At 46.6% G+C, this 22571-nt stretch overlaps 1 protein-coding gene across 11 annotated transcripts in view; it reads left to right on the top strand.

The window, feature by feature from the left end:
• STK36 (serine/threonine kinase 36) overlaps positions 1-22225 on the top strand; it is a 33267-nt gene extending 11042 nt beyond the window's left edge. For 9 of the 11 annotated variants that reach the window (XM_067740564.1, XM_067740569.1, XM_067740567.1 and 6 more), the window contains 17 exons: positions 1232-1378; positions 4741-4923; positions 6096-6193; positions 6639-6744; positions 8428-8578; positions 8765-8892; positions 9429-9533; positions 9890-9988; positions 10075-10163; positions 10331-10394; positions 10590-10700; positions 12016-12090; positions 12516-12690; positions 12949-13096; positions 13328-13475; positions 14038-14784; positions 16019-22225. In XM_067740564.1, the coding sequence (XP_067596665.1) occupies positions 1232-1378; positions 4741-4923; positions 6096-6193; positions 6639-6744; positions 8428-8578; positions 8765-8892; positions 9429-9533; positions 9890-9988; positions 10075-10163; positions 10331-10394; positions 10590-10700; positions 12016-12090; positions 12516-12690; positions 12949-13096; positions 13328-13475; positions 14038-14784; positions 16019-16162 (2718 nt within the window). In that variant the 3' untranslated portion in view covers positions 16163-22225. The remainder of the gene's footprint in view (positions 1-1231; positions 1379-4740; positions 4924-6095; positions 6194-6638; positions 6745-8427; positions 8579-8764; positions 8893-9428; positions 9534-9889; positions 9989-10074; positions 10164-10330; positions 10395-10589; positions 10701-12015; positions 12091-12515; positions 12691-12948; positions 13097-13327; positions 13476-14037; positions 14785-16018) is intronic. The other 2 variants (XM_067740566.1, XM_067740568.1) reach the window with 2 other exon arrangements.
• Positions 22226-22571: the final 346 nt, after the last annotated feature.

The following is a 22571-nucleotide window of genomic DNA, read 5'->3' as shown; positions in this document are numbered from 1 at the left end:
TATTTGAACATTTAATTATCAAAAATTGGAGTACATAAGTAAAAAGGAAAGTCCCTCTTGAACCTTATTTCAGTCCCAGAGGTGTCCGTCTCCTTCCTAACTTTTTGTGCTTTTACATATATTTATATATATGTCCACATAGAATATATAGTTTGGCTGTTTTTACATTACTGAGTTCATACCATATGTATCGTTTTGCCTCATGCATCTCTTACATGATCTGTTCTAGAGATCTTTCTACATCTACTTCAATCGTTTGTTTTTTTAAGGTTTTAACTTTTTATTTTGAAAACATTTCAAACTTAAATAATAATTGTGAAAATAGAACCAAGAATTCTTATATACCCTTTCACCCAGATTCACCAATTGTTAAAATTCTGCCACATTTGCTTTATGGTTCTCTTTCTCTATATATGGACACATCATCTTTCTGAACCATTTTAGGGTAAGTGCAGACATGCCCCTTTACTGCCAAATGTACTTTAGCGCGTATTTGCTAGGATCAAGGTGATGCACTTGCACCACCTCAGTGCAATTATAGAAGTCAGGAATTTGACACTGATATGATTCTGTTACTTAATCTACAGTCCATATTTAGATTTTGCCAATTGCTCTGGTAATGTTCTTTATAGCAAAAACATGTTTTTCCCCCAGTCCACAATCCAATCCAGTGTTAAGCATTGCATTTAGTTGTTATGCTTCATTAGTCTCCTTTAATCTGAAACCGTTCCTACTCTTTCTTTGTCTTTCATGCTTGATAGTTTTTAGGTGCACAGGTCAGTTATTTTGTAGAATGTTCCTCAAATTGATACTTTTGCATAATTAGATTCGAGTCATGCATTTTTGGTGGGCACACTACATAAGTGATGCATTGTCAGTACTACAGTCTTTTTAACAACTTCTTAGTATGTCCTAATATGTATGTGCCATGGTTGATTATTCCCTTACTGACTGGCTCTATGATGTTTCCAATTTTTTTTATTATAAACCACGCAGTGGGTATCTTTCTAGGTGTCTTTTTATGCACACCTGCCAGTGTTCTCCAAGAGACTTTTCAAGACCCCTCATTTACTGCCAACTCTATCTTTTTAAACGGGTGGCTGAAAAAAATACATCTGTGCCAAAGGAGTCACTGGCCTTTTGCAGTTACTTCATGATTCCCCAGGTTGGGAGCTACTACCCTTGAACCTGACACACTCCTCCTGACCTCCTTCACTCCCTGATGCCTCAGGAGCCAGGCAACGATGATGCTGAGTGGCGGCACCTGCTAGAGACCACTGAGCCTGTGCCCGTCCAACTGAAGGCCCCTCTCGCCCTGCTGTGCAATCCCGACTTCTGCCAGCGCATCCAGAGTCAGCTGCATGAGGCTGGAGGGCAGGTAACCAGCAGAAGCATACCATGGATGAAACTGGAGACTGTTTTCACAGATGAGGCATTAAAAAACGTTGATTGACATAAGGAGAAAGGAAGTTTGTCCCTTTCCTATTCTCTTTCACTCCGTCTGTTCAATTCAAGGAGATTTGCCAACCTCCTTTAGTAATACAGAAAGAGCAGACCTTGAGTTTTTCTTTCTGAAGGGAAAAGTATTCCTCTAGAGCAGGGATCAGCAAACTTTCTGGTGGAACTTTTTTAGGCACTGTTGTCCAAGAGGAAGAAATGGAGGATATCATGTAACGACTTCTATAATGAGAGAAGACACATTTCCACAAAATTTTTGACAAAATTAAAAATATGTAACAATTTAAGTGTGTAATATTTTCTAATGCAGGTATACTAATGAGAAGAATGAGATTCTTTTTTAGGGGATAACGTCTTGCTTAATTGGTGTTCATAATTAGTATTCTCTCCTACAAAGCCTTTCCTTGTGTCTCTGAAATGGTGATCTTCTTTCCTGGGAACTCACCGAAGTATGTTGCGTGCATCTCTCTCTCTTTTCTTCAAAGTTTTTTTTTTTTTTAAATTTTATTTATTTATTTAGGCTGCGTCAGGTCTTAGTTGTGTCATGTGGGATCTTTCGTTGCGGCCAGCGGGCTTCTCTCTAGTTGTGGCGTGTGGGCTCCAGGGCGCGTGAGCTCTGTAGTTTGCAGCACGTGGGCTCTCTCATTGAGGCGCACAGACTCAGAAGTTGTGGCGCGTGGGCTTAGTTGCCCCGCGGCATGTGGGATCTTTGTTCTCCGACCACGGATCGCACCCGCATCCCCTGCATTGGAAGGCAGATTGTTTACCACTGGAAAGAAGTCCTTTTTCTTTAAAGTTTTAAAAAATAATTTTTAGTAAATTTACCAAGTTGTGAAATCATCACCATAATTCAGTTTTAGAATATTTTCATCACCCCAATAAGATGATTCTTAACTATTTACAGTTAATTATCATTCCCACTCCTAGTAACAGGAGACTACTTTCTGTCTATTATATTTGTGTTTTCTGAACATTTCATATAAATATGATCATACAATGTATAGTCTTTGTGTCTGACTCCTTTCTCTTAGCATAATTTTTTTTTTTTTTTTTTTGCGCTACGCGGGCCTCTCACTGTTGTGGCCTCTCCCATTGCGGGACGCGCAGGCTCAGCGGCCATGGCCACGTGCCCAGTCGCTCCACGGCATGTGGAATCTTCCCAGACTGGGGCATGAGCCCGTGTCCCCTGCATCGGCAGGCGGACTCTCAACCACTGCGCCACCAGGGAAACCCTTAGCATAATGTTTTTGAGGTTCATTCATGTTGTAGCGTGTATCAATACTTAATTCCTTTTCATTGCTGATTAATATTCTGCTGTACGGATATATCACATTTTGTTTATCCATTCCACTAATTGATTGAAATTTGGATTGTTTCCAGTTTTTGGCTTTTATGAATAATGCTGCTTTGAACATCCATGAGGAAGCCTTTGTGTGGACATATGTTTTCATTTCTCTTGGGTGTATGCATAGGAGTGGAATTGCTGGGGCATATAGTAAATTTATGTTTAAGATTTTAAGAAACTGCTGGACTATTTATTTTCCAAAGTGGCTGCACCATTTTACATTCTCACCAGCAATGTATGAGGGTCCTCATTTCTCTACCTCCTTGCCAACATGTATTACTGTCTGTCTGTCTGAGTGTAGTCATTTTAGAGAGTGTGAAATAGTATCTCATTGCCATTTTAATTCACATTTTGCTAATGACTAATGTGAGCATCTTCTCATGTGCTTATCAGACATTTGTATTAATATTTCTTCTTTGGTGAAATATCTAATCATTTCTTTGGCTCATTTTTAAGTTGGGTTGTTTTCTACTTGAGTTGTAAGAATTCTCTGTATCTTCTGGATACAAGACCTTTATCAGATGTATGATTTGCAAATATTTTCTCCCAGTCTCTAATATGTCTTTTTATTCTCATAAGAATGTCTTTTGAAGCACAAAGCTTTTAAATTTTGAAGTCCAGTTACCATTTTTTTCCTTTGTGGATTATACTTGTGGTGTTGTATCTGAGAAATCTTTTTTAAACCCAAAGTCTTGAAGATTTTCTCCTGTGTTTTTTCTAAAAGCTTTCTAGGGCTTCCCTGGTGGCGCAGTGGTTGAGAGTCTGCCTGCCGATGCAGGGGACACGGGTTTGTGCCCCGGTCTGGGAAGATCCCACATGCCGCGGAGCGGCTGGGCCCGTGAGCCATGACCGCTGAGCCTGCGCATCCGGAGCCTGTGCTCCGCAACGGGAGAGGCCACAACAGTGAGAGGCCCGCGTAAAAAAAAAGCTTTCTAGACTTTTAGCTCTGACATTTAGGTCTCTGACCCATTATGAGTTGATTTTTGTATATATCGTGAGGTAGGGATATAAGTTCATCTTTTCGCATGTGGTTATGTAATCATCCCAGCATCATTTGTTGAAAAGACTCTCCTTTCGCTCTTTAATTACCTTGGCACCCTGCACCTCTCTTTTGGCCCTTATCTGTCCTCCTTGTGTTGGATAATTTTTCAGTGGGGAAAAAGGTTAACAACTCTGCCTCCAGGGTAAAACTTTCTGAGTTAGAATTCCAGCCAAACTACTGTGTGTGATTATTGACTACTTACTTAACCTATCTAGAAGCTTCAGTCTCCTCGTCTATAAAATGGGTAATTGTATTTACTTTACAATCACTGGGGTTATTGTAAAGATTAAGTGAGTAAATAAGTGAACAGATTCAGAACAGTGAGTAGCATATTGTAAAGCACTTGATGTAAACGTTAGTCTTCTTTTGAAGAATAACCTTTTAAAAAATAACCATTTAAAAATATAATACTGTCCTGTATAAAAATAAGTGGTAGGTAGGATCTGGCCTGCAGGTCATATTTTGTCAACCCCTGATCTAGAGTTGAATAATATTGTTTTGTCTATCTGGAGTTGATCAACATTGTTTTGTGCCCATTGTTTTTAATTTTCAGAAATGTGTGTGTGTGGTTTCATTTTGTTTTAAGGTGAAGGGCTGGAGAAGGGAGGGAGCAGATAGGAATGTCACTGGGTCTGTCACTGACTGAGGGGAGGTGTTCCCCCCTCCCCCCGGTTTGGTCACCTCTAAGTCAGGTGACCTGGCCATCTATATTCCCCTTTCCTGGTACACTTTCCCTGTTTCTTTGTTCTCCTTTTCTGGGTTTTAGATTCCCAAAGAAAGGAATGAGAACATTTGGTCTGCTTTGTCAACATCTTGGGGACACTTGGTATCTGTGACTTTCCTTCTTTTACCTCTCATAATATCGATTACTGTCTCTTTCCCTTGTGTCACCCAGATCCTGAAAGGCGTGCTGGAGGGCGCTTCCCATATCCTTCCTGTGCTCCGGGTCCTGAGCAGTCTTCTGTCCAGCTGCGGTGGTGACTCTGTTTCCTTGTACTCCTTCTGCCGAGGGGCAGGGCTGCCCCGGCTGCTGCTCAGCCTCCTCCGACACAGCCAGGAGAGCAGCAGTATCCAGCAGGTAAGCGCTGTGCCAGGAGCCTCTCAAGACTTAGCAGAATTTCTTCTCTTTGCACTTCTTTTCTTTGAATTGCCATCTCTATTTGGCCCAACTGCCTTTTCTTTTCTTCTCCTCCTCTCTAGTTAGTAGATCATGAATTGCAAATTCTCATGCCTTCCGAGGCCAGGCAGATAATGTCATCAGTGAAGTAGACTGTGTGTGACTATATGAATCAGTGGGAATGTGAGAAACTGAGATCTCGTGCTCAGTCGGAACGGGGCATCCTCTCCTCAGCGCCAGCTCACTGTTGTTAGGGGGGAATACGGGCTCAGTGGTGCCAGATCCTGCAGTTTTCCAAGAAAAGCTAGAAATCCAGATTTTTATGTGCAATTTCCCAATATTTAAAGCACTGTGTTTTTTGTTTGTTTGTTTGTTTGTTTTTGCGGTACGCGGGCCTCTCACTGTTGTGACCTCTCCCGTTGCGGAGCACAGGCTCCGGACACGCAGGCTCAGCGGCCATGGCTCACGGGCCCAGCCGCTCCGTGGCATGTGGGATCTTCCTGGACTGGGGCACGAACCCACGTCCCCTGCATTGGCAGGCAGACTCTCAACCACTGCGCCACCAGGGATGCCCAGAGCACTGTGTTTTGAAAGGTAAAATCCTAGGCTTTACAGGCCTGATTTTATAGAGCAGGGTACTGAAATTCAGAGATTAACTAACTCACACACGGGCACTGCCTTGTCAGTGGTAATGGAGATGATAAGCGGGAGAGCTAGGAGTGAGTCTCAGTGTCCACGTCCCTGTGCTGTGTCCCGACGCAGCTGAGCTGAAAGGCCGGAATGCAGAAATGTTTAATGTGGCCAAGGCTTGGCGGCTGGAAGCTGCACTCTGCTGATGAGTGTTAGTCTTGAGAGTTTTTAAGGAATTTAGAGAAGAATTTGAGCTATTTTGAAAAATAGAACCTCCTAAACTCCAAAATGCTGTTCAGGCCCAAACAAGACACATTTTCTGGCTGTTTACAGCCTGTCGGCCGCCACTTTGTTACCTCTGGATCTCCTCTCTCTGTCCAAACACCCTCTTCCCTCTGTCCCTTTCTGTTTGCTCAGCCTGACTGGATGTCTGACACACTTTTCCCTTAGTCTTTGTTTCCATCCCCTACGTTGCCCTAACTCTCTGTCCTCTTCCCTGGCAGCAGCGTTGGTATGGGACCTTCTTACGGGACCTGATGGCTGTGATTCAGGCCTACTTTGCCTGCACCTTCAATCTGGAGAGGAGCCAGACGGGTGACAGGTGGGATGAGAGGCATTTTGCTCTGTTGGCCAGTTTGGCTTCAGTTTCTACCCCCATTTCTTCCCATCCCCATTAGGAAGAGGCTAAGTAAGGAGAAGCCATGATTTGTGCCAGGTTTAGGGGTCAGCTGAGTGACCTCTTAGAGTCCACCTAGTCCTCTTAAGGACCCCGAGACACCTCCAAGTTTGCGCACGGAACTTCAGGTTCTAAGCGTTAGCAGTCACACTAAATGGAAGGCTCAGGGTGTGAATAAGCTAGAGAAAATGACAAAGAGGCCTGGAGGTATGTATGTGCAACTGTGTGTGTGTGTGAGGGGAGAGGAGAGAGAGCACTCTGATGTGTTCCTTTGCAGAGATTCTCCTACCTGCCCTGAACGGACCCATTCACAACATGTGGGCTTTTAGTAGAGAGATGAGAAGAAACCACGGACTCATTTTTTTCCTAGCCTACAGGTATTTCAGGAAGCTGCCAACCTCTTTCTGGAGCTCTTGGGGAAACTACTGGCCCAACCAGATGACTCTGAGCAGACTTTGCGGAGGGACAGCCTTATGGTAATCTGCCCTTCCTTCCAGATTTCTGTCTGTGGTTTTCCCTGTGTTTCTCCCATCCTCTTTCTTATGGCTCTGTAGGGTTAGATCGAGGTAATACAACAAATGTTTGTTGAATGCCAGCTATGTGTCATATGCCATCTGAGTAAGAGAAAGTCCCCATCTTCAAGGGATCAGGGCTAGTCTAATAGGAGAGATGTGATCAAGGACAACAGTGTGAAAAGTACATTAGAACTTCATGTAAAATGTAGAAGCACCACTGAAGAAGACTAACACTACTTGGAGGGTCATAGAAGAAATCTTTTTTTTTTTTGGACCCCCCACGCAGTATGTGGGATCTTAGTTCCCTGACCAGGGATTGAACCCGTGCCCCCTGCAGTGGAAGCATGGAGTCTTAACCACTGGACCGCCAGGGAAGTCCCTAAGAGTCATAGAAGAAATCTTGAAGGAGGAAATCATCTCTGCTAGGATTTGAAGAATGAACAGAAGTTTGCCAGGTGGATGAGGCAGGAAAGTCGGGAGGACATTCCGGGTAGAAAGAGCAACCTATATTAAAGCCCAGAGGCATTAAGCAGTGTGGCCTATTTTAGGGAACCACAAATAGAAGTATTTCTTCTTGAATAGACTTACAGATCAGCTAGTATTCCCAATCTTGTTTGTCCTACAGACTAGTAACCTATGTGGGTTCTCTCTCCTGGACTCTGGAGGTGAGGGATGGGAAGGGAGGCTTGAAAGAGAAAATAGTTGAGTTCTGACTGATCTCAGAGGAGACAGAGAGGAACATGTTCAAGGAGGGAAGAAATTGCCTGGACGTTGTTCAGACTGGAAACTGGGAGCACAGATTTGGGCTACATTCCTACTTCCAGCTAGCAGCTAGCAGTCCATTCAGTCTTTTCTTTTTTTTAAATAAATTTATTTATTTTTGGCTGCATTGGGTCTTCATTGCTGCGCACAGGCTTTCTCTAGTTGCGGCGAGCGGGGGCTACTCTTTGCTGCGGTACGCGGGCTTCTCATTACAGTGGCTTCTCTTGTTGTGGAGCACGGGCCCTAGAGCACAGGCTCAGTAGTTGTGGTGCTTGGGCTTAGTTGCTCCCCAGCACGTGGGATCTTCCCGGACCAGGGCTCGAACCCGTGTCCCCTGCATTGGCAGGCAGATTCTTAACCACTGCGCCACCAGGGAAGCCCAGTCTCTTCTCTTCTGAGAGCCCATTTTAACATCCCTCACCCTTTCCGGTAAGGAAACTTTTAACATCTAACGTACATTTTGGCCAGTAGTGACTCACATTATTGGTCAGCACTTCTCATATGTCACTGTGCACTGAGTAGCATGGGGAGTTTGGAATAAATTCCCCACCTCTCAAAATTCTGAATCAATAAGACTGGGTTGGGAAAGACCCATGAATCCCCAGGAATTCTTATACTCAGGGTCCACAGATAATACTTTGAGAAACATCATCTAGGGAGCAGCTGATCAGAATAAAAGGATTGACACCTAAAATTCCTGTCCTTGAAATGTGAAGGCAGATATATGGCACTTTCTGTGTGAGGAATCCTTAAGAGTCCATCAGCTGGTCCCCCTGGGTTTCTCTCCTCCTTTCTCAGGTTCTCCGGGCACTCCTGCTCCTTATGCTAAGTCCAGTCAGTTTTCTGATGTGCCTGCTGTTAACCCTGCCTTGTCTCCCTTAGTGCTTTACTGTTCTGTGTGAAGCCATGGATGGGAACAGCTGGACCATCTCCAGAGCTTTCTACTCCAGCCTGATGACCACACAGCGGGCTGTGTTGGATGGGCTCCTTCATGGCTTGACAGTTCCACAGCTCCCTTTCCACAGCCCCCCAGGTAACTGGAATGGGAAGGTAAGGTTCTCTCAACCTACTTGTTGAGTAGGTCCAGCTCTGCTCTTTCTCCTGCCATTACCTAGAATAGGCCTGGCATTTAGTGAGTGTTAAATAACTATGAACTGAGAGAAAGAATGGGGAATCTTAAACAACCAACGCCTTCCTGCGTTCTTTGCCTTTCTCGCAGGAGCCCCCGAGGTGAGCCAGCCGCTTCGGGAGCAGAGTGAGGATCTGCCTGGAGCCCTGTCCTCGGCACTGGCAGCCTTATGCACTGCTCCTGTGGGGCTACCTGGCTGCTGGGAAGCCAAGGAGCAGGTCTGAGCTACAATTTTTTTGTTCCTGTCCTCCCTGTTGCCAGAGTAGGGGAGGCTGGCCCAGCTTTTCAGAAAGGCAGAAAAACAAGCTTTTATGCCTCCCTTTACTCAGTACTTCCAGAAACAGATGCTCCCACTAGGTTTGAGCCACTTGTAGAACATGATGTAGCCAAAATCCCAGAGCCCTTGGCCAGCTGATTAGAGAGCTCAGTGACAAACTGCCCGTGTGGGGGGGTAGCTGATCTGAAGCCACCAGTGATGCTTCCTCAAGGGTTCAAGATTCAGATTTCCTGCTCCCTTTTGGCTAGCAACACTTTCCTCCCGGCACTTTCCTGCCGGCAGTGGGACTTAACTAGGCCTTGCCTTTTGGTTCTCCACTGGCCATAAAGACTGGGAATGGAATGGGGGCTGAGGTTCCTGGTGAATCTGGGGAAGAGTGGCTAGCAGGGGGTTGAGAGTCCTGATTAGTTGGAGATATGAGAGGAATGGGATTGGAATAATGGGAATGGGATTGAGTCTTCAGGTATGTCTCTACAGATCTCCCGGCATTTGGCAAACCAACTCACTGAAGACAGCAACCAACTGAGGTCATCCCTCATCTCTGGCCTGCAGGATCCCATCCTGTGCCTACACCTTCTCAAGGTACTGCCTGCCCATTAACTCTTGGCCTTTCAGACTTCTTTTTTACCCCAAGGACTAAGAGAGAGAGAAAGAGACACTGAGAGAAATGAGAGACTCCCCCCTTGGAGGACCCCTTTCTGCTTTTAAAATTGTTCAGCTGAGATGGCCCTACTGTCAGCCAGTCCTCAGCAGAATCGAGAAGTGTCCACATCTCACAGTCTTTCAGCAAGAGGCACAAGTGGCCTGAATTTCTCTAATATCCCTAGTTGTGGATACTAGATCTGTCGAGAGGCTAGCCTGCTTTCAGCTGAGCCTTTCAATCTAGGAGCCTTTCAATCTAGGAGCCTCCCTGACAGACTCCTTCCCACTCCCTTTAGGTTCTCTACTCCTGCTGCCACGTCAGTGAGCCCCTGTGCCGTCTTCTAGGGCAAGAGCCTCTGGCCTTGGAGTCACTGTGGAAGTTGGTCCAGGGCAAGGTAGGCCAGCAGCACGAGTGGGCATCTCTTGGGGGCCCCACCATCTCAATCAGAGGAGCCTCTGGTATCTCGGGTTTCCTTTGTAGGTAAAGGTAGTGGATTGGGAAGAGTCTGCTGAAGTGACACTGTACCTCCTCTCCCTTCTTGTCCTTCACCTCCAAGATCTGCCTTCTGGGTGAGTCATAAAGCAGCGTCTCTCCACTGAAATCTTCCACCCACATAGCTCACCCAGACATGGATTGTGGGGAGTGACACCCTACAGCCTATCCTTAGGAGGGATTGGGACAGAGGTTGTGAGGGTTTCTGTGAGGGCAGCAGCCTTGATGTATCTCTTTATTCCAGAATGGAGAAGCTAGGCAGTGAGGTTGCTACTGTCTTTACCCATTCACACGTCGTCTCTCTTGTGGTGAGTTTTCAACCTTCATCTTCCTCCACTTTTCACCCTATCATCCCACCCTTCTGCAAGCAGGAGAGTCATTTCCTAATTTGCAGCTGTTTGTGAGGCATTCTTCTGGACCAGGACAAAGAAATAAATCCTCTCTGCCTGTCCCGAGTACCATTCAGATGCGGACATTCCGCCACCTTGTCTAACTCTCCACAGAGCGCAGCAGCCTGTCTGTTGGGACAGCTTGGTCAGCAAGGGGTGACTTTTGACCTCCAGCCTGTGGAGTGGATTGCAGCTGCCACACATGCCCTGTCCGCCCCTGCGGAGGTGAGCTCTACCAGGGAATGCAGACACGCATTTTCTCTGAGTCAAATAAGATCTGCATTCAGGGAGAAAGACTGAAATGCCAGCAAGCCTAGAGTAAACTAAGGAGTGTGAGAAAATCAAGGCGTCTTTCCTGTCCTATCCTTCTGCCCTCGGATAATAGATCCCTCTGAGTCCAGACTGTTAGGGCTTTAGGTTTGTTGTTAACTTGCAGGACCTCTGATGGGGGAGGGGGAGGGGGAGGCAGCGTGTGTGTGTGTGTGTGTGTGTGTCTGTGTCTGTGTGTCTGTGTGTGTGTGTCTGTGTGTGTGTCTGTGTGTGTGTGTGTGTGTGTGTGTGTGTGTCTGTGTGTGTCTCTCTCTCTCTCCCTCCCTCCCTCTGGCACTTGCCTCCTGAAGGATCTCCCTTCCAGCCTCTCTCCTCTCCAGTCCATTTTCTTCACTGCCACCAAAGTGAGCTTTCTTAAAGGAAAACCTGCCCATTTGTTCAACCAGTAATTATTTCACACATAAATATAATAGTGAGTACCAGGCACTATTCTCGGCTTTGAGAATACAGTAGTGAAAGGAGAGACACAAAAATCTCGCCCATGTGGAGCTTGTGTAAGTCCTCAGTGGCTTCCCACGGTTTCTGGGTTAATGTCTAAATTGGTTAGCAGGCTACTCAAAGCTCATCTGTTCCCTCTGGGCTCTCTAATCCTGCTCCACCAAAGAATTAACATTTCCAAAGTTCACTGTGGTCTCTCACGACCTGCCTTTATGGGAGCTTTGACCTCTCCCTTCCTCATCTCCCTTTTATTTTATTTTTTTTTAATTTTATTTATTTATTTAACATCTTTATTGGAGTATAATTGCTTTACAATGGTGTGTTAGTTTCTGCTTTATAACAAAGTGAATCAGTTGTACACATATACATATGTCCCCATACTTCTTCCCTCTTGCATCTCCCTCACTCCCCCTCATCTCCCTTTTAAACTTTTAATCCCATCAGTTTCCTACCTCCAGGAGGCAGAGTTAGCACTCTCAGCTGTGTCCCGTTCCCGCTCCACAGCCCTCACTCACAGCCTCTCGTGTAGCAAAAGCATCTTCCTAAACTCTGATGGTTTGTCTGCCTGCTCACCCTACTGACTGTGTGTCTTTAGGACAGAGTTAGTCATTGAACGAATAGGCAGGAGCCAAGACTTCTAAGTCCAAAAGAACTCTCCCCACTACACCAGGCTGAAGAAGAACTCCTGTGCCTGACTTGGAGTTGGGAGCACAGGCCTGTGTGGTCACCTCACCCCTCTCAGATCTGCTCTCCTCCTACCTCTCTCCGACAGGTCCGGCTGACTCCACCAGGTGGCTGTGGATTCTATGATGGCCTCCTCATGCTTCTGCTGCAGCTGCTCACCCAGGTACAGCTGCATCCTAGGACGGATGGGAAGTAAGGAGAGCTGCTTTGGGGAGCCACTGGCCAATAGGAAGGAAGAAGCAACACAGTCACCTATCCTCTCACACCGCCTGTGATGGCCTTAAATGGGACCCATCTGCTGTCAGTACGGACCCTTTAAGGGGAACCATTCAGCTACATCCCTTGGGATTCAGTGGGAAGAAAGTTGTAATTCCCTGGTTTCCAGTAGACATACACATGGGTTGAGAGGTCAGGGGTTAAGATGTGATAAGCGAGGGAACTGGGACAACAGAGAAATCCTAGGTGGGAAAAGAGAAGGAATTATTTCTGGGACTCCTCTTCCTCATAGGTCAGGGACAAGAGTGAAAAAAGGCGTTTTGACTCCTGTCTTGGACCTCCTCGTTTACCCTCATTCAATTTTGTCTCTAGCAGGGGAAGGGTAATCCAGTAAGGGTCGTGGCTAGCTCAGAAATGTGGACCGTTCTGTGGCACCGCTTCTCCATGGTGCTGAGGCTCCCTGAGGGGGCATCTGTACAGGAAGAGGAGCTGTCACCGTCCAGTCCACAAAGCCTAGAGCCAGACTGGACGCTGATCTCACCCCAAGGTATCTTTCCAACAGCACGGCCCCTCTTGTCGGGCCAGTGTGTTGATTCCTCTTCAAGGGGAAACAGCCTAGAACTGGGTTAGCCCATGGAGGTGGCTACTGCTGCTGCCGCCTGGGGAGAGGGTGGCAGAGTCTGTGCTGGAGCTGCTCAAGGACAGGGAAGGGACTGAACAGGGGGTAGCCCTGAGAGCTTTGGGGACGCAGTGGCATCCTGACCTCTTGCCTGCTCCACTGGGTCTCCATTCTTGGTGTTTCCAGGCATGGCAGCCCTGCTGAGCCTGGCCATGGCCACCTTTACCCAGGAACCCCAGTTATGCCTGAGCCACCTGTCTCAGCGTGGAAGTATCCTCATGTCCACCCTGAAGCATCTGCTTTCACCCAGCTTCCTGCATCACCTGACCCAGGCGTGAGTTGGAGCTAGAGGAGGGAGACCAGAAAATTCAATGTTGGCTGTTGGGGGGAGGAGGAGGGGAAGGCAGGAGAGAAAGAGCTGACAGCTTGAGCTATGAGGCAAGAAATGGGATTACTGAGGTTGGGGAAGGAGAGCTGGACTAGGGAATTTGAGAAGAGTCGGGGGAAGAAAGCTAAAGGGTGGGTGCACCAGACTGAGTATATCCTTCCACTCTCCCCTCCTTAGGCCTCAGGGGCCTGAGTTTCTCCCCGTTGTGGTGCTCTCTGTCTGCCAGCTCCTCTGCTTCCCCTTCGCCCTGGATGTGGACGCTGACCTCCTTGAAGGTGTCTTGGCTGACCTCACAGACTCAGAAGTCACAGCCCACCTGCTGCAGGTACTGGGGAAGCTACCCAGGCAGGAACGTGGGAGAGGAAGGTGGCCCAACCCTGTGTACTCAAATTCACTTCCCGACAGCTCCAGGGCTCTCGCAGGCCCCTGTAGGAGTGCAGCACCTGGCTTGGTCTAAGAGTTGAGTGGAGAAAGCATTCGGGCCTGAACAGAGGCATGTGGTTGGAGCTGGGCTGGTGCCTCTTCTCTCCATCAGTCCGATATCTGGATTCACTTGGAACCCAGTGGGGCAGATATCTTAGTCTAGGCCCTGGAGACTCAGCTCCTCAGCTGGGAATCACTTCCTTGGAAATTGTTGGCATTAAGCAGTGAACGGGTCTCTGAAGCAGAGAGACTAAGTCCTTGCAGAGCAAGGCATGGACTTGGGAAGGACCTGTTCTCCTGCGCTCCACGTTGTGTCTCACGTGCGGTGCTGTGGCTCAGGTCTTCCGGCTTTCTGTGGTATTCTCACCAGAGTTTGGCTTTTCTCTCTCCCAGATTGTGGGCTCCGTCTCAGTATCTTGCTGCAGTGTATTCTCCCTCTCCCTGCACCCCTCCCCCTACTCCAGGTCTGCCGCCACCATCTTCCACTGACACAAGCCGAGCTGCCCATCAGTCTGCTCACACGCCTGGCCCTCTCTGAGCCCCCCTCTCTCAACCAGTTTGTGAGCACAGTAGCCGCCTGCCCTACAACCACCATCTCATTCCTCTCAGCTGCCCTCCTGGGTGACCAGCCGCTGCTGACCTCTGACCTTCTCTCCCTCCTGGCCCACACCGCTCGGGTACTGTCTCCCAGCCATTTGTCCTTTATCCAAGAACTCCTGGCTGGCCCCGATGAATCCTATCGGCCCCTGCGCAGCCTCCTGGGCCACCCAGAGAATTCTGTGCGGGCCCGTACTTACGGGCTTCTGGGACACTTGCTCCAGCACAGCGGAGCCCTGCGTGGGGCCCTGCAGAGCCAGCTAGGACTGCTCAACCTTTTGCTGCTGGGGCTTGGAGACAAAGACCCTGCTGTGCGGCGTGGTGCCAGCTTTGCTGTGGGCAATGCCGCCTACCAAGCTGGTCCCCTGGGGCCTGCCCTGGCGGCTGCGGTGCCCGGTATGACCCAGCTACTTGGAGATCCTCAGGCTGGTATCCGGCGCAATGCCGCATCAGCTCTGGGCAACTTGGGGCCTGAGGGTTTGGGGGACGAGCTGTTACGGTGCCAAGTACCCCAGCGGCTCCTAGAGGTGGCGTGTGGAGACCCCCAGCCAAATGTGAAGGAGGCCGCCCTCGTTGCCCTCCGGAGCCTCCAACAGGAGCCCTGCATCCATCAGGTACACCTGAGGGGACTTTGGAATCACCATGATGGGGCTGGTTTTCACAACATTTTTCTGAGATAGTCTTTAAGGAATTGGGACATCTAGAAACCCAAGCTGTATCCTTCTCTGGGATCAGGAAACCCAGGGGCCATGACTTGGTCATGAGTTTTTCATCTAACATTTCACACCTGGAGAAGGGAGGGGACCTGGAAGAAGGCTCCATTGGGCTAGGAGATGCCTGGGATCTCAAGGACCAGCGTTTCTTTCTTCTGGAGGCTGTGCAGGAGGGAGGTGAGGGAAGACTAGACGTTGAGGTATAGAGTGGTTTCATTCTGAGGGCCATGAAGGCGCTAACTATCTTTTTTAGCACTTACCATGTGAAAAGTACCATGCTAAGCATTTTACCTTTATTATCTGGTTTAAGCTTTGCTTCTCATTTTGCAGGCAATGAAACTGAGGCACAAAGAATTTAATAACTTGTCCAAGTTACAAAGCTAATATGTAGGATTGGACTTCTGAACTCAAGAGTCTAAGTCCAGAGCCCATGCTCTTTTTTTTTTTTCCTTTGGCTGTGCCACAGGGCATGTGGGATCTTAGTTTCCTGACCAGGGATTGAACCTGTGGCCTCTGCAGTGAAAGCATGGAGTCTTAACCATTGGACCACCAGGGAAGTTCCTAGAGCCCATGTTCTTAACCTGCTTTACTCTGTTTTTTTCTTTTTTCTGCTCAATTTTCAGTATATAAACAGCCCAATGGAAAAATCATACGTCTACCTATGATAAAGCTAAACCTCCAAATTATAATAGTTCAATGTGGCAGCATCGGGTGGTTCATGCAGAAGGGAGGTTCTGACAGGATGGTTATGATATACATTAGAGTTTTTTGGCAGTCCGTGTGGGGAAATAATAAAAGGGATTCTTGGTGGTAAGGAGGTCCAGACCCACTGGTCTAGATCCACAGCTGGGAGTCTCACCTTTTGGCTTAGTTTTACTGCTGCATTTATTACCTCTTCCTGGGGACAAGTGCATAGGTCCTTTGGTGCCTTGGTTTCATGGTCTGTAACCAAAGAGAATGGAAATAGACCTCTGGTCCTGGTGATTCCTGTCCCCAAGGTCTGTCTTCTCCCACACAACCTATTTTGAGTCCCCAAGAGCTCATTTTCTTTTTCTTCCTTTTCTAGAGTGGGAATTGCTGGGCCAAATCACAGTCCTCTGCATGTCATGTTCTGTCATCTCTCTCTATCCCACAGGTGCTGGTGTCCCTGGGTGCCAGTGAGAAATTAGCCTTGCTCTCTCTGGGGAATCAGTTACTGCCACGTAGCAGTCCCAGGCCGGCCTCTACCAAACACTGCAGGAAGCTCATTCACCTCTTGAGGCCAACCCACAATACGTGACCCCAGATTCCTGGGGTCCAGCCTCCAACGTTCATTGCCCTACTGTTGCCAGCCCTTCCTTTTTCTGCTCTACAAGCCACCAACTCAACCAAGAGCTAAAGAGACTGAAAGAGAGAAGCTGCCAATCAACTGATTTGAGAACGAGAACCTAGAAGAGATTTATGTATAAAGCTCCTTCTTTCCCCCAGATTCAGGATGATTTCAGCCAGTAAACTTCATTGTTGTTGGTGCCAGAGGAGATTCCTTTCTTCTCTACATCAGGGGGTCTTTTCTCCAATAATGTGCCTTTAAACCCAAGGGACATGCCTCCTGGACCTTAGGGAGACACCTTCTACCTGAGAGATCTCCTCCTTTCTGGAGCTCCTGAAATCTTCCCAGCAGGTTCTTGTTTTAGATGCAGTGGTCCTAGACAGTGATGAAGACAGAGCCTGCCTCTAGGGGATAGCCTGCTGTGGGGATAAATGCCATCAGTCCCTGTTATGGAGGGCTCCCCAGCTTGTAGCCCCCATTCCCATCCATTGGTGGGGGTGGGAGTGTACCTTTTCTTTCTTCCTTCCTTCCTCCCTCCCTCTTTCCTTCCTTCCTCCCTTCCTTCCCTTCCCTTCCCTCCCTTCCTTCCTTCCCTCCCTCCCTCTCTCCTTCCTTTTTTCTTTTTTTTTTTTTTAACCCTACTTGGAGCTGCCAGGGTAAAGAGTTGAGAGGTTCAGCTCTTTTAGCTGATGTGTGATGCTGGAAGCACTGGTTTTCTGTTCACAGAAGATCCTGGTTTGGAAGCTTATTTATATCTTTTCCTGCCTTCCAGCTTCCTCCATCCCAGATGAGCTGCATGTGATCACCTACTTCCAAGCCAGGGCCAGTGGAGCTGAAATAGGAAAGGATAGGATTAAACAGAGGGGTAAATTGGATTGCTTTCTGATCTCAGGCTCAGTGACTAGTTTTAATATTTGGTGGAGTTTCAATGTATAGGGAAGCCCAGCTGCTTTAGAAGGATGGCTGTTTATGGAGATTGTGCAGTTTACCAGAAAGGGATGTTTGGCGGGCCCGTTGGTTAGAATCATAATCCATACTGGAAAGCTTAAACCTTCACTCACTGGATAGCTTGCAACCAGCTTCCCAGAGCCCTAATTTCTCCGTCTGTAACATAGGGAGACTACTTTTTGTCCTTCCTTAAATTCCACTTGTTTCAGAAATGAAAGATGAGTAAGGTGCCTTTATTTATTTATTTATTTTTTTTGCGGTATGCGGGCCTCTCACTGTTGTGGCCTCTCCCGTTGCGGAGCAGAGGCTCCGGATGCGCAGGCTCAGCGGCCATGGCTCACGGGTGCAGCCGCTCCGCGGCATGTGGAATCTTCCCGGACCAGGGCACGAACCCATGTCCCCTGCATCGGCAGGCGGACTCTCAACCACTGCGCCACCAGGGAAGCTCAGGTGCCTTTATTTTTATAAAGAATTCATTTAGACCTCATTTTCATTGCCCACTGTCTGTGTTTATATTTTGGCAAAAATAACATTTTTTTCTAGAGACCACCATAATTTCTTCCTATCCAGATTATTTTAGTTCAGTTCAATATATATTTATTTATTTGTTTTTTAAAGTTGTTTATTGAAGTATAGTTGAATTACAATGTGTTAATTACTGCTGTACAGCAGTGACTCAGTTATACATACATATATACATTCTTTTTCATATTCTTTTCTATCATGGTTTGTCACAGGATATTGAATATAGTTTCCTGTGCTATACAGTAGGACCTTGTTGTTTATCCATTCTATATATATCAGTTTGCATCTGCTAATCCCAAATTCCCAATCCAACCCTCTCCCAGGCCCCTCCCCCTTGGCAACCACCAGTCTGTTTTCTATAACGTATATTTATTGAGTCCTTTCTATACGCCAGATACTATTCTAGGCACTGGAGGTAAAGCAATGCCTGTTTGTCATAGAGTTTCCATTCTGGTTGGGGAGACAGTGGGCTTATTAAAATGAGTGAATTGCGGACTCCCCTGGTGGCGCAGCGGTTAAGAATCCACCTGCCAATGCAGGGGACATGGATTCGAGCCCTGGTCGGGGAAGATTCCACATGCCTTGGAGCAACTAAGCCCGTGCGCCACAACTACTGAAGCCTGCACGCCTAGATCCCGTGCTCCACAACAAGAGAAGCCACCGCACTGAGAAGCCCGTGCACCGCAATGAAGAGTAGCCCCTGCTCGCCGCAACTAGAGAAAGCCTGCTCGCCACAACTAGAGAAAGCCTGCGCGCAGCAACGAAGACCCAACCCAACCAAAAATAAATAAATAAAATATTAAATTACTTAAAGAAAACTTAAAAAAAATAAATTTTTTAGTATGTAGGAATGTGATAAAAGCTCCAGAGAAATACAAAGCAGGAAGGGGGGGATGAGGAGTGCTGAGTTGGATAGCCAGGGTAGACCTCACTTAGAAGGTGACATTTGAACAAAGCAGTGCAGCTCTCTGAGGGAAAAGACTATGCAGGGAGAATGGTCTTCAAAGGCCATTGGAGTATGGCCATATGGAAGTATGCCTGGAGTGCTTGAGGAGCTATGAGGAGGCCAGTTTGGATGGAAAAAGTGAAGAAGGGGGAGAACAGTAGGAAACGAGGACAGGACGGTAATAGGGACCAGATGTAGGCCTTAAAGACCTTACATTTTACATAGAGTAGGGATCTATTGGAGAGTTGGATCAGAGGAGTTCTGAGATCTACCTTATGTTCTAAAAGATTGCTCTTCATTCTTGTATTGTGATGGACAGTGAGGAATGGGGGAGGATGGGAAGTAGTGTGGGCAATTAGGAGGCTATTGTAATAATCCACATGAGAGATAATGGTGTCCTGGACTGGAGTGGTACCAATGGAGTGGTGAAAAGTAGTCATATTTTGAATGTATTTTGAAGATGGAGCAAATAAGTTTTCTTGACTGATTGGATGTGAGAGTGTAACAAAGGAAAGCCGTCAAGGATGACTCCATGGTTTTTGGCCCGAGCAATTGGAAGGATGGAATTGCCATTAACTGAAATGGGGAAGGCTGTTAGTGGAGTGGTAGTGGGTGGGAAAACTCTAGTTCAGTTTTGAACGTTAAGTCTATTAGCTGGAAATTTTCAAACATACACAAAAGTAGAGAGATTAGTTCAGTGAACCCCATCACCACTTCGATAGCTACCATATATATTCTTTTTTTTTTTTTTTTTGCGGTACGCGGGCCTCTCACTGTTGTGGCCTCTCCCGTTGCGGAGCACAGGCTCCGGACGCGCAGGCTCAGCGGCCATGGCTCACGGGCCCAGCCGCTCCGCGGCATGTGGGATCCTCCCGGAACCGGGGCACGAGCCCGTGTCCCCTGCATCGGCAGGCGGACTCTCAACCACTGTGCCACCAGGGAAGCCCTATTCTTTTTTTACTGAAGTATTTTGAAACAAATCCTGGGCAACATATGTTATCCATGAGTACATCGGAATGTATCTCTGACAAATCAGAAATTTTGTTTTTGTTTTTCACAAAACCACAGTACTTCACTAAGACCTGTCTGATTAACACAAATATGTATACAGTATTGTGTATTTAAATCTGGATTTTTTTTTTCCTAGAAGGTAGACTAGGGGGAATTACCTTGTAAAGGAATTATTTGCTTTTTCCAAATAATTTATTAAACACTAGCTTGAAATATTTTGCTTATCTGGTATGTAAACAATTTAATGTAGAGAAATTAAATTTACATCCAAACTTTTTAGGCTATTGCATCAAGCAATAATTAATTTTTTTTTTTTTTTTTTTTTTTTTGCGGTACGCGGGCCTCTCACTGTTGTGGCCTCTCCTGTTGCGGAGCACAGGCTGCAGACGCACAGGCTCAGTGGCCATGGCTCACAGGCCCAGCTGCTCCGCGGCATGTGGGATCTTCCCGGACCAGGGCACGAACCCGTGTCGCCTGCATCGGCAGGTGGACTCTCAACCACTGCGCCACCAGGGAAGCCCTAAAACCTGTATTTTATTCAGATTTCCTTAATTCTTACCTAATTTCCTTTTTCTGTTCCAAGATCTCATTACACATCATTTAGCTGTCCTTGGGCTCCTCTGGCTCTAACAGTTTCTTAGAAGTTTCTTGTTTTTGATGACCTTGACAATTTCTTTTAACATCTTTATTGGAGTATAATTGCTTTACAGTGTTGTGTTAGTTTCTGCTGGATAATAAAGTGAATCAGCTATATGCATACATATATCCCCTCCCTCTTGCATCTCCCTCCCACCCTCCCTATCCCACCACTCTAGGTAGTCACAAAGTGCCGAGCTGATCTCCCTGTGCTATGCGGCTGCTTCCCACTAGCTATCTATTTTACATTTGGTAGTGTATATATGTCCATGCCACTCTCTCACTTTGTCCCAGCTTACCCTTCCTCCTCCCCGTGTCCTCAAGTCCATTCTCTACGTCTGCGTCTTTATTCCTGTCCTGCCCCTAGGTTCATCAGAACCTTTTTTTTTTTTTTAGGTTCCATATATATGTGTTAGCATACGGTATTTGTTTTTCTCTTTCTGACTTCACTCTGTATGACAGACTCTAGGTCCATCCACCTCACTACAGATAACTCAATTTCGTTTCTTTTATGGCTGAGTAATATTCCATTGTATATATGTGCCACATCTTCTTTATCCATTCATCTGTCGATGGACACTTAGGTTGCTTCCATGTCCTGGCTATTGTAAATAGTGCTGCAATGAACATTGTGACCTTGACAATTTTGAGAGGTACTGGTCAGGTATTTTGTAGGATGCTCCTCTACTGGAATTTGCCTGGTGTTTCTCATGCCTAGACTGGAATTATGGGTTTTGGGGAGGAAGATCACAAAAGTAAAATGCCATTTTCATCATATATCAAGGGCATATACTATCTACATGACTTAGGACTTGGTGTTGACCTTGATCACCTGGCAGAAGTGATGTTTGTCAGATTTTTCTACTGTTACTACTTCTGCCCTACTCCGCCTCCCTTTCCATACTGTACTCTTTGGAAAGAAGTCACTCTGCACAGCCCAAACTTAAGGAATGGGGGTTATACTCCCCCTCCTTTAGGGCTGAGTATCTACATAATTTGGGGGGAATTTTTCTGCATAGGAGATTTGTCTTTTTATCACATTTGTGAATATATTCAACCATTTATTTATATCAGGGACTCATGGATATTTTATACTTTGTGTCATAAACCACTATTTATTTGATTTTATTGCTCAAATTGTTCGAGCTTAGGTCATTGGGAGTTCTTTCAGTTAGCTCCTGTGACATACACCCACCAATCTGTTTTTTGTTTGTTTGTTTGTTTTAGGAACACTTTCTTTCTGGCACTACCAGATGCTTCGGGCTCATTTTGTATATTTCCTGTTCCGGTCTGAGAATCAGCCTTTTCTCTAGGGAGCCCTGGTTCCTTGTAATGTAGTGGTATTAGAAACTAAGACCTGGATGCTACCTGTGCTCGTTGCTACTAGGGTGTTTGCTGTAGTATTTTAAAGCAAAAGCAACCCCCTAGCACCATGTTGTTTAATACCTCATAGTGTCTGTAAAAAATAAGGATATCTTCTTAAAAGATGTCAAAATGTCCTGTGGCTGCCAGAAAAAATTACCACAAATTTAGTGACTTAAAACAACAGAAATTCTCTCACAGTTCTGGAAGCCAGAATTCTGAAATCAGGCTGTCTGAAGAACCCCATTCCCTCAGAATGTTCTAAGGAAGAATCCATTCTTGCCTCTTCTACCTTCTGGTAGCCCCAGGCATTCCTCTTCACTCTGATCTGTACCTCCTTGGTCACACTGCCTCTTCCTTTTTTCTGTGTATGCTCTGTGTCTGTCCCAGCTCCCTCTGCCTCACTAGGGACACTTGTTATTGGGTTTAGGGCCCACCCAGATAATCCAGGAAAATTCCTTAATCCTTTCAAGATCATCCTCTCAAAATCCTCAATCACATATTTTGTCATATGAAGTAATATTTACAGGTTCCTGGAACTAACACAAGGATATATTGGAGGGGGGTCACCATTCAGTAAACTACAATAAAAATATTAATAATGATTTCTTAACGTTATCTATGTTCTTAATATTCCCCCATCCATGTTCAGATTTCTCTATTGTCTCAAAAGTATCTTTTTTGTTTTGTTTTGTTTTTTGCAGTAGGCGGGCCTCTCACTATTGTGGCCTTTCCCGTTGCGGAGCACAGGCTCCGGACGCGCAGGCTCAGCGGCCATGGCTCACGGGCCCAGCCGCTTCGCGGCATGTGGGATCTTCCCGGACCGGGGGGCACAAACCCGCGTCCCCTGCATCGGTAGGCGGACTTTCAACCACTGCGCCACCAGGGAAGCCCAAAAGTATCTTTTTTGCAGTTGGCTTATTTGCATCAGGATCTAAACAAGGTCCACTC

The sequence above is a fragment of the Pseudorca crassidens genome, chromosome 6 (assembly GCF_039906515.1).
Source record: "Pseudorca crassidens isolate mPseCra1 chromosome 6, mPseCra1.hap1, whole genome shotgun sequence".
Taxonomy (NCBI): domain Eukaryota; kingdom Metazoa; phylum Chordata; class Mammalia; order Artiodactyla; family Delphinidae; genus Pseudorca; species Pseudorca crassidens.
This window is presented reverse-complemented; position numbering and strand designations above follow the sequence as displayed.